An 11,567-nucleotide genomic window follows, 5' to 3' on the forward strand; every position below is an offset into this window, starting at 1 on the left:
GGGGGGGGGGGGGCATGTTCAAGAACACTGATATAAAATAGGAAAATATGTGCTTGCTGCCAGTCAGGAGGGATTTTAAAATATATTGCTGACCATGTTTAAGTATTTAAGAGTAGCAGCTAAGCCCTAACCAGTACTCCCACTTATTGGCATAAGAGTATAAACATTTTCATCTTTATTCACTTATGGAGTGCCTACCATCTGTTTCATTATTGAGGTCCTAGTTAAAGGTGGTGTTGCACTGAACTACATTATATTCAGAGGTGTTCCTAATATTCTGACCCCCTCATGTATGTAGCTCGGGAGGACAAAAATATAGACACCTCTGTTAGTGTGCTGTGATAATCTAATTAGTGGATTGCCATGAAATTTGTTACAGACATGACATTCCTTTTCCTGAAATGATAAACTTTGATGATGCCTCATTTTTTTTGTCTAGCACAATCAAAGATAAACACAGATGTTAAATTTGTGGTAAAGCAAAATCAGTGATTTGTTTCTAAACACTATCAGTGTTAAATAGTTGCTGAAAGCATGTGAAAAGACTGAGAACTATGTTGTGCTGAGTTTCATTTTTGAGTTCAGGATTTGGGGTGGGGCAGAAAGCTTGGCTCGATAAGGCACTGGAGCCATCTTTAACACACACACACACACACATATCCAGATAAATGTTATAATGTTAAGTGCCTGCAGTTCTTTTGGGGGGTAATTGTGAAACTGAGCACAGATGCACATTTATGGCCACTTTTGTTTTTTGGGAAATAACATTAATGCTGCTGCCTCCGTATTAAACTGACAAAAGTGGGAACACATGAACGATGAATGTGTTGGAGTGGGTCTGAGCCGATATAGTTGGTGGACAGAGAACTTGTTCCCCTTGTTATAGGTAGGTTTGGAAGGATTCTCCTCCATGTTGAAATAAGATGAACTTTCCAAGTTATTAGTAGGAAATGATTCTGACATGATTGATAGGCCATCATTTTTATATTTGTGTGTGTGTGCTTTGTAGTGGTATCAGTCCTTCAAGCACTGAAGGGGATTCCCTGGAGATACAGTATGCAGGCCATGTTGGTGGTTATGCACAGGTTCAATAGGTTCCCTTCAAGTTATGCACACTGTTTAGGTTCTCTCAGGTGTTGGATTTCCTGTGTTCCTCTCTTTCTGTTTTGACATATTTCAGATTGTTTAGCAAGGGGAAGGAGTAGGAAAAGTTGGATAGTTCATGTGAATTTCCTGCTTTGAGCATTGTGTTTGGTGAGGTGAGAAACATCCTCTTTTTTTTTTTTTTCTTTTTTTTCACATAAACCTTTCACTTCCAACCTTTTGTTGTTTTGCTCCGCCAACCGCTGGGGGGGGGGGGGGGCTGGAGCAAATCCCAGCTGTCATTGGGTGAGAGAGGTGGGGTCCACCCTGGACAGGTCGCCAGTCTATCACAGGGCTGACACTTAGAGATAGACACCCACACTCACTCCTACGGGCAATTTAGAGTCACCAGTCAACATAAACTGCATGTCTTTGGGCTGTGGGAGGAAGCCGGAGCACCTGGAGAGAACCCATGCAGGCACAGGGAGAACATGGAAACTTCACAGAAAAAGGCACTGCGTTGGCTCCAACCTTCTTGCTGTGAAACTTTAGCGCTAACTGTTGGGGAAATCAATAAAGAGGCTTTCAGGTTGTCTTTGTGTACTTTCTTAAGTAGTCGGTCAATAGCACAATACCAGTATCTTGATCAAGAAGTCACACACTTTGAGCAAAGGGACAGTGAGTGACAAATAAAAATAAATAACTGTTAGGCTTTGTATCCAACAGGCTTGGCTGTGCAACAGTTGAGACTGGGTGTGAGTGAAGTAGGCATGTGTGTATGAAGTGTGTACATATGTGTGCGTGCAGAGTGAAGGAACCTGTGTGGAATGTCTAACTGGAGACTAAAAGAGGAACATAAGGTTATAGGAATAAGAAGTACAAATAAATAAACAGTATGCATATTAACCTAACCATCATGATTATTCATATTTCCATTATACTAACCACTGTTCCACCATACCTCTTGAGAATTGCACCTACAATAAACCTACAAAAATGAGCATGTTTAACTGTCTGGATATGCTTTTGGTGAATGTACCAGCTATGAAGCCACTTTGCAATGTGAAGTTGGGTTGTCTTTTAAAGTCAAAAGATGATTTATTTATAAATGAAGGTTTAGTGGGTTTTGACTTGAATCTCATTAATATAAATACTATTGTTGCTCTCTCTTATGTTACCACTCCCTCTCTTTAACTTTAGTGCAGTGAGCTCCCCAATAAGACGTTATTTTGCATGCTGCATAAATCAAAACAGTCGAAACAAAAACATTTTTTTTCTAAATGTGAGGGAAAAAAGCTAGACTTCTCAAGACTTTTTTATTTTATTTTTTAAAGTACTGTTCTCCATTTTTCCTTTCTGGTGGTTATCCCTCCCCACAGTGAGATGTTCTAACCTTGGGTCCAATTAGTTCTAATGACCTGAACTTTATGGTCCTTTTTGTTCTGCTCTTACGCGGTATCCAGGCATTGTCTGAACACATCAGTTAATTTGCTTTTCAACATTTTTTTTTGATCATGGGAAGGTTTGGTTTCCCTGTTATGCCAAGACCTTGTACTGTACCAGCCTGAGCCATGGGGAGTTTCAAGTTTTCAGAAGCACCTCGGGCTCTCTTTGATCAGATATTGAAAGCCACTTTTTATTCCAGAGCTTCAGGAACCCAACCTTTGTAAATGTGGTTACATATTTGAATTGGTCAAATACATTTTTCCGCAATGCTTGTGACTAAAGCATGGGTACCTTCAGGAGCTTACAGTATATATTTGATTGCATGTGATGTAATTGCATGTATGCATGTTTTTATACCTACAGAAATGGTGGAAGTGGGAATGTTCCTCTGAGATCAGTTTCAGTGTTCATCTGGATTTAAAATAAGATCTTATTAGACAGTTCTCAGTTTTAAACCAAAAATAAGCCCTTAAAGTAACTTTTCCCCCCAACAATCCTTCCACAAGTTTCATCTCTAAATTTGGTACATAACATGTTGGATGAACCAACAACTCAGTCAACTCTGAGCAATTCTTCAAAGTTTAATTGCATTTATTTTTTGTTACCCACAGGGTCTATCCAAAATGTCTACAGTCCCCAGTGTAGAGGTTAGGTCCAGCACTTTGGGCCAGTCTCATTCAGCCACAAACATACCTAGGATGTCTCCCCAGTCTGATACCAAGAAGAGGAGGGCCCCAGTACCACCCGGAGCCCCATCACCCATCATCGGGGACACTAGCTTTGACACCTATCAGGTGAGGGTATAACAGAGAACTTATGCATGCCACTAACTGAAAACGGTGCATTTATGGATCATTACAGTTATTTACATCATGACAAGAAAAGGGGGTTAGAACTGTGTCACTTACTCCTATATAAAACCTAGCTTATGTCAAGTGTGGTAAAAATACTAACTCATTCTTGAACATAGTCTCACCACCTCATACATGATAATGCACATAGTAAAGAATGGTACTAAATGAAGACACTGCATACAAACATAAATTTTAAAATAACTTTATGACTGAGTCTATAACAGTGAACACAATCCAGTTTTTTATAAAAAAGGTAATTATGTTAAATATCCAAATCTTCACCTCTCAGAATTAACCTGAAGTAGTACAAAATGTCTAAAAGCTGTAGTCTGTTTGAGACGACCGTTCCTTTGGGTGTTTGGGTCTGACAGTACATCAACGTCAGAGTGACTTGCATCATCTACATTAGAGCAACAGCTCCCTGTAGTCTCATTATAGTGTTATAGCAGGCATGCTGGGAAATGTTGTTTAGCAACCAGTATCCTTCCTCCCTCCCTCTGATAACAGGTTTTGTTTATTTGGAGGCACTAAAACTTCTGATGCATGTTATCGAGAGGAAATTTGTTATCAGGATGGCATGGAAAGTGGTTTTATCCTCTTTTAGCTTAATTATGGAGGAGCAGAAAACAAGCGTGTGAAATGTGTGATGATAATCACAAATTGCTAAAGATGCTGCAAACATGAATGATCTGATTCAGTAAAAAAAAATCAGATGTTAACCACTGAAAAAACAAAGGACAGTAATAAAAATAAAACCACACAAAAACAAAATCATAATTGATTTCAGTCCACATCCAAGTATATCACTAAAAGTGCATCACTTTTAGCTAACAAAGTAAACTTAACTAGCCAGGCAAAATAAACTATTCTATTATCTGTCCAGTTTAGCTTATAAATGTCAAGTGAGATTAAAAAAAAAAAAAAAAAAAAAAAAAAAAACATACCAGTGGACCATTTTAGAAGGTAAAATATCACTAGTGTTCATTGTCACCTAAAACGCTCAACATGTTCTTTCTGGTATTCATTTAAACTTAATTATAGATGTTTGATGTTCCTTATTTTTTGTGACTCTGTATTAAGAAGCTTCCTACAGCTGTGATTACTATGTCATACCAATTGCTATTGCAGAGGAGATAGTAATTTTTATTGTTATCAAGAGAGATGACCGATGCCAGAGCTGAAATGCCAATATACCACTGGGAGTCACAGGTGCAGCTACACAAAACAGGAACTGTGAATGTCATCTGAGGACTTGATGACTGGGTTAATAATAGATTTCTCTCATCTTACTCTTATGCCTTCTCTGAACTGTTACCCTGTTTGAACACAGGTCCCACCATGCATGTCCTCACACTGCAAGGTCATATTGGGGTGTAGGACACCTCTCATGTTTCACCACTTTGTTTTCTAGTGTTGCTTCTTGAGCAGAGATTGTGAACAGGCTATCGATGTGTCCTTCTGGTCTGTTCAAAAGTTCAGCCTTAAGTAAACAAATGACAAGTCCAAATGTGTATATCTTGTAGAGTAATAACAGAATAGCAGGAAGTCCATTAAAAGTGGAACCTATATGTTGATTTCATTTCTGAACTTTAGGGTGGTCGGCATATGGATTCATGAATGACTGAATAGAGGAAAACATTTAAATGAATGGTTATTTTTTGATAAGAAGTGGGGTATGTGTGCTTAGTCGGCATCATCAGTAAGGGGTGTCATAGCAGCCAGGTTTTATCAGGAATGTTTCTCAGGGGCATTAGCACTGAAAAGCTCTGCATGACTTAGATTTGTTGAACAATTGTACATGACAAATCATATCACATCAAAATCTGAAGCCAATTTGTACTTTCCCATTTAGATGAAATTTGGTATTACAGTGGCTGGAGGCAGTTTTTAGCTACACTGGAAGAAAAACTGGCACAGTTGGTTTGTCAGTCAAGGAACACATAATCTTCAAATGTTCAAACTCCAGTGAAAGCAGATATCATTCTACTTGAGGTACAGGTTTGTCCACAAGGCATGGGCTAAAAGTAGGCCAGCCTCCTCCTCTTCTTCCTTTTCTCCATGCTCAGTGTGGTATACACTGGTTGAGTTAACTTTTCTCCATTTGAACTGGTTACAAGTGTGATTTCTATATTGTCAACACCTTTTGATTGCTTACAGATTAAAAGAGCATCACATGCTTGAAATTCAACAGTTTCCGATGATTTTGAAAATCTGTCAATAATTCTGTCCAGTCCATTTTTGGAGTTCTGTGTGGAATGTATCAGATTTGGCTTTGTTTTTCTCAACTTTTTTGTGTTGTTCCAGTGCAAACCAAATAAATTAACATAAGAATACCAAAGAATTTGTACCAGTTTTCTGAGAAAGGTGAACTGTTATGTGACAGAAATGCAGGGGTGCCAATATTTCAGGCCATGACTAACTGATTACTAAATGTGCGGTTTGTTTTTGTTATAATATTTATTGGATTTTGTTGTCTTAGACTTGTCATGCACTAAAACACTTTTCTTAGCTCTGCAGCATTCCTGTTTGTGTGGCAGTATACACCATCTTATTTCTCTGTATACAGTATGAGAGCATGCATGTGTTTTTGTGTGCTCGAGAGAGGAGTTGGCATGTGACACGGGTCATCTGAGGACAGCTTTGACTGTCCTCATCTCAGATCTCCCTTTGTGCAAGCTTAGATAGTGCAAGCTAATAGTGACTTAAAAGGCACAGTACTGTACACTGACATAGAAATGTAAGATATAAAGGTGATGGGATTGTTGTAATGAAGCAAGATGCTTCAAATAGCCTGTAGAGAGACAGAGATCACTAAGGGTGGTCATGTAAATCATTGCAGGAATTTAGGTACATTGATATCAATGACATAATTAGAAGAGTCGGAACCTTTTCTTAATAGGTGACTGTCAAATCTAGGTCCACATTATAGGGCAAGATGACCAGCCACCACTTATTTACTGTACAGCCTGTATGTACAGTACATACATGAAACATGGGATAGTGTTTCTGTCCTTTCCACTCTTTGCTTTAATATTTCTAATATTGTCTGTTGAAGCAGTTTAATGTACTTATCCAGTATCAAGATAATCTAGTAATCAGGATTAGCTAGTTACCAGAAACATCGATGCAATGTACTGTAAACTTGGGTAAACGTTTGGCTATAATGCAGTACTTTCAGATAGATTTTTTTTCAGTTCATGCATGGTAGTAATGATGTCAGTTTTTTTCAACATGATATGGATTAATGTTAGGATGTTGTCACAATGTTGAAATGGGAACTTTATCATCTCTATTTAAAGCAACATTACTGTATGTAACTTAAGGTAGCACTAACGTAATGCCACCAATCAACCCACTCTGCTCCTCCCTTGTCCACTATGCTCTACTACGATCTGCAGCGCTCCACCACCCTCCGCCCAGCTCTTCAGATATGTTGTTATGAAATTACAAAAACTGAGAATGCAACTACTAATTCTACAACAAAAATATTTGAAAAAAGTTACATACTGTAGGTTTAAGATTTTAATTTACAGTAATTAAAGTAAAACCGGGGACCTTTTTTGACATTTGAGTCACAGGTTACTATACAGTATGTTGCAGGGAGAATCAGAATGGTAAAGGCACTAAAACAGATGACACAGTGTTCCAGAAGAGAGTAAAGTCATTGTCAGCTGTAGGAAAATTAGATATTTTCACATCCTGGAGTTAGTGTGGAGTATGTCAAACTTTGCTGTTTTAGGTTGGGTTGGCGATCCTGGAAAAACCAGCAAGAGGAAGCTCGATTTTGAAAGTAGACCACCTGTTTGTTCTGACTTCTCTCTAAAGCCACTCCTCCAAAACACAACATGAAGTGCAACGTGCACTGCCTGACTACAAATTACACAAATAATAAATAACAAATGCCCCCAAACAAAACATAAGCAATAATTACCTGTCCAGCAGAAATACGGCCACCATGGTGTCACTTTTCAGCCCCTTTTGTTGTCTGTTGTTGCCATCGTTCAGAAGCCACACTTTTCACTTCTTGCAGCATCCAGCTTTTTATTACCTGTAACTTTCTTAAATATGGTGTTACCTGGCCAGATCTGCACCCCCAAACTGTAGCTGGGAACCTCTGGTTCATGGCTAAACTGCTTTAGCCCTGACTCGTAGCTGGTAACAGGCCTTAGAAGTCCAGGCTTTTCCAGCGGGGATAAGTGGAGGGAGGCCAGCTAATACCATTCAGAACACAGACTTGATTCCATCTTGGTAACATGAACACTGCGTGTGGCCTTTGATACTGAGTTAACTGCATTACAATCTTATCTATACAATTAGAGCTGACTACTGTCTGGCTGCATGTAAAATGAGTCTGTTCCATTCTGCGCTCTTCTCGCCATCATACTGCTCACACTGCATGCAGGTAGCATCTTCTGGCAACAACAACATTATAAGACTATATGTCTTAAAGGGGAAGGCCTGTAACAACAGTCTCCGTTTGTGAACAAAAGCTGCTGCGGGTACCTTCTCTGTCATAGTTTGCCAGCTTTAGCTGTAAAATGGATCAGTAACACATCTGCCTGCAACTGCAGTGTCTTGTGGGAGACTCTTGGCTTACGAATTGAGTCCACGGGCAGAGTCTGTGCAAGTAGGAAGTAGGTTAACAGGCAGGTAGGCCATCCAGTGGTTTTGCTTGGGACGAGTAAAATTATTGGTCAGGCATTTTTCAGCCCAGCTGCTGCCACAGACGATGAAAAGAGAAATTCAATAAATGTCACAAAAAATGCTTCTGGACCGAATCACGAACCCTACCTTGAACAACAATCTGTGTCCGTCTTTATAAGAGTAGCACTGAATTTAACAGTGTTTTGGAACATTGAGTTCCACTGAGTTCAGAAAAACACAGCCATGTTTTTGGGTTTTTTTTGTTTTTTTGTTTTTGTTTTTCAGCAGTGAGAAAATCTGTTATTGTTGTTTAGGAAGGAAGCCTTGTCTATATTGCCTGTTGTGATAAAGGAGTTCAGATAAATTCAGAAGTTGTTTCTTGAGCTCTTGAGAAAGTGCATTTGTGCTCATGTGTTGTATGTACAAGAGGAGTGAAAGATAAAGACAGAACAATTGAAGCAGAGAATGAGAGAGGATAGAGTCACAGAGAGAAACAAAGTCAGAGAAAGGTAACATCAGGTCATGAGCTTTAGCTGTATTTGGGTTGTGCAACATTAATTATAAGCTTTGGGGTCATATTTTTAAAATGCAGTACAACATGAAACTGGCTGGCATGCACTTAACACCGCCTTTACCTCGCAAAAGGACACAGTAGGGTAAAGGTTCAACTGAGGACCAGCACCATTAAGAAGCAGAAGGCAAAAGAGCAGTAAGATCAGAAGCAGTAAGCATGCTGTCTGTAATAGTCTGGAAAAAAAGTTCTAAAATGGATTAGTCACATTTGATATAGACTTCCAGGTAAATCAAACATTCACTGCTCCCATGCTGCATTTTAACCTTTTTCAATTTGGGTCACCAAGTGACAAAGCAAAATGTATTTTGTATTTGTGCCTAACCAAGTAATTTCTAGACTTCCCAGATATTGGTAATGTTACATGTATGCAGACCCGGGCCATCTATTAAATTAACTTGCAGTATAGTTAAGCAAGCGCGGTCCGGTACAATACTGTGTGGAAAAAAAGAAATTATTTTGTAGCGTTTTTGTTTAACCATAAAGCCAGGGAACTGTGATATGAGCCACAGGGGACAGGAAAGACATTTGGAGAAAGCTATAATTCACATCACATCTGTTTGTTGCGACAAGTGAACCCAGATGTTGGAATAAAAATTTGATGACTGTTTCGCAGTTGGAAGAACACAAATGAACCAACCATGGTAGTAGAAACACTTGGAACAGAATGAGATTGAATTTCTAAAGGGGAATCCAGTTGCTAGGTCTGACAAAGAATTGCCCAGGACAACTTTGATAATATTCATGTTTGCTGATGAAACCTTATTAACTGCATTATTGTGATGGACAGAAGTATAGGTTTAGTATTTTGTCATGCTTTCTGTTTGGTCCAAACTACATGTTTTTTGTGCCTGTGACAGTCGTCTGAACATGTGCGTGCCCTGTATCTATGCAGTTATGCTTGTGTGTTAAATAGTATGGCAGTCTGTGCTTTCCTCCATGCTGCCAGTCTGCTTGTGTCTGTTTGGCTTCTTGATTGATCGAGGTGGCTAGATTTTTCTTCTTGATGGTCTGAAAATAGAGAGTTGGCAGCAGAGGGAGGCTTGTCTTTCATAGTCATCCATCAGTCCTGTGGTTGTCCACAGCCATAGCAAAGTTTAATCTGCGCTAATGCAAAACATTGGTTCAGTAAGTCAGACAGAGCACTAGTTGCCACTGGATCAGGTCATTTCTGTCTGGCCTTTTTCTTTGCTTCTATTTTTCTTCGTTTTAATTCTTAGCATTTTTTTGGATCTTCTTGGATATCTGCTATTCTTTAGCTTACACCTTCTATTTTGTCTCTTTTATAACTCTTGCTGACTGGTCATAGTTTCACTGATTTACTGTAAAGCACCTTGCACTTAACATAAATAATATCAGCCATGCTATTGTTGGGTTTCATCACTGCTAGTCTCTATAGAATTTTCAGTTAGATATGCTTACTCTCAGTCAGTTAAGAATCTGAGAGAGAATGAGAAAGCAAAACAAGCAAGGGTTAAAAAAAAAAAATCAAAGATGGAAAGAAAGAAGTTCACCTAGGTGTTCCTGATGTGAGACATAAATAAGGTTTGGAAGGATGTAGAAAAGTATGTTTACCATTTGCCACATACTTCTACTCTCTCGACCCATGCATTCCCAAGGAACAAAGGAGTTTTTTCCTGAATCAATTCAGAGCAAGGAAAAATGAAGGCTTCTGCTGCCAAACAAAACAAGCAACCCTTCCTCCATTCATCTGCTATCCTCCATCCTTCCTTTAGAGCTGGTTTTGTTTATTTGTACTACAGCTAAAAACACCAGGTGCTAGGTCATTTATATTTGTCTTCAAAAAGGGCCTTGATGTAACAAAAACAAAATTGTCAGTTACAGTTGCATATATCAGTAAATTAGAGCAGACCTGTTTTATGTCAATATATCTTTTGGGATACTATTGGATTGACCATTAGCAGAGTTTTAACACTTTAACTAGTGAGTAGAGAATCTTTTATAGTTTTTCTGTTGTCTCCCTCTATGCTGAGCCATCTTGGATGGAGTGCAAGTGTAAAGCTGGATTCTGTACTGCAATGGAAAATTCAGCTTTTGGCATGTAGTAGGTAACCGGGACTCAATGAAACCCAGATCATCTTCCAGACTGTTAGACTGACTGACCAGATGTAATGATCAATATCGGTAACACACTGGTTATTGTATTGCTGGGATTTAAACAGTCTGTGTTTTGCCTTTGTAGTAGACCAGTGAGCGGTTAGCTGTGCATGGTGAGAGGACAATACCGAAAAGCCAAAAACTTTGCCACACACTTGTGAGCTGTCCACACAGATGTTGGGTTTACTGTTGCTACTTGATATGTGAACTAGCTGAAGCAGGGCAGGAGAGCTTCAGTGAACATTCAGTATATTGTGGAGTCAGTTTAACACTGAATTCAGGGGAGACAGTTTCTAGGCTTTTGAAAGTATTTGATGACTGGTTATTATAAATACTGGGCAACACTAATTTCCCTTTATTATATGGCTCAGCACTGTGCACTTGATCTACAACATGTACAGTATTTGCAGTATGTTTGCTTGGCCTTACGGTGAATGAAGTGTGTTGCAGGTAGGTACTAAAAGCTTCCTGTTCTTATGTGCTGACCTTTAAGATTGTGAAAGTGTGAGCAGTGGGCCAGGAATAGGGGAACACATCACCCTGCTATGCAGCTGATGTAGAACAGGATCTGCCTACACTTGAAGCTTTCAAAACATTGTGTGTATGAAACCAGCTAGATGGGACAAACAGAGATGTTCTTCTAATCTATGTTTGTGTCAGTCTCAAACAGTTTATAATCTGTGTGCCTGGCATTTCTCTCACTGTGGGGACCAAAACCTGTTTTCACACTCACAATGTGGGGACTTGGCCTTTGTCATGGGGACCATTGCAGACAAATTATTCACATTGTTACTACTACTAGTAGTGGTCCTACTACTATTGTTTATTTTACTCTGATTCCTCTGAAACAA

At 39.1% G+C, this 11,567-nt stretch overlaps 1 protein-coding gene across 6 annotated transcripts in view; it reads left to right on the forward strand.

Annotated features, from left to right (window-relative positions):
- cobl (cordon-bleu WH2 repeat protein) overlaps positions 1–11,567 on the forward strand; it is a 57,452-nt gene that overhangs the window by 24,902 nt on the left and 20,983 nt on the right. For all 6 annotated transcript variants that reach the window (XM_020596653.1, XM_020596649.1, XM_020596647.1 and 3 more), the window contains one exon: positions 3,141–3,323. In XM_020596653.1, coding sequence (XP_020452309.1) covers positions 3,141–3,323 — 183 coding nt within the window. The remainder of the gene's footprint in view (positions 1–3,140; positions 3,324–11,567) is intronic.

The sequence above is a fragment of the Monopterus albus genome, unplaced genomic scaffold, assembly GCF_001952655.1.
Source record: "Monopterus albus unplaced genomic scaffold, M_albus_1.0 scaffold31.1, whole genome shotgun sequence".
Classification (NCBI taxonomy): domain Eukaryota; kingdom Metazoa; phylum Chordata; class Actinopteri; order Synbranchiformes; family Synbranchidae; genus Monopterus; species Monopterus albus.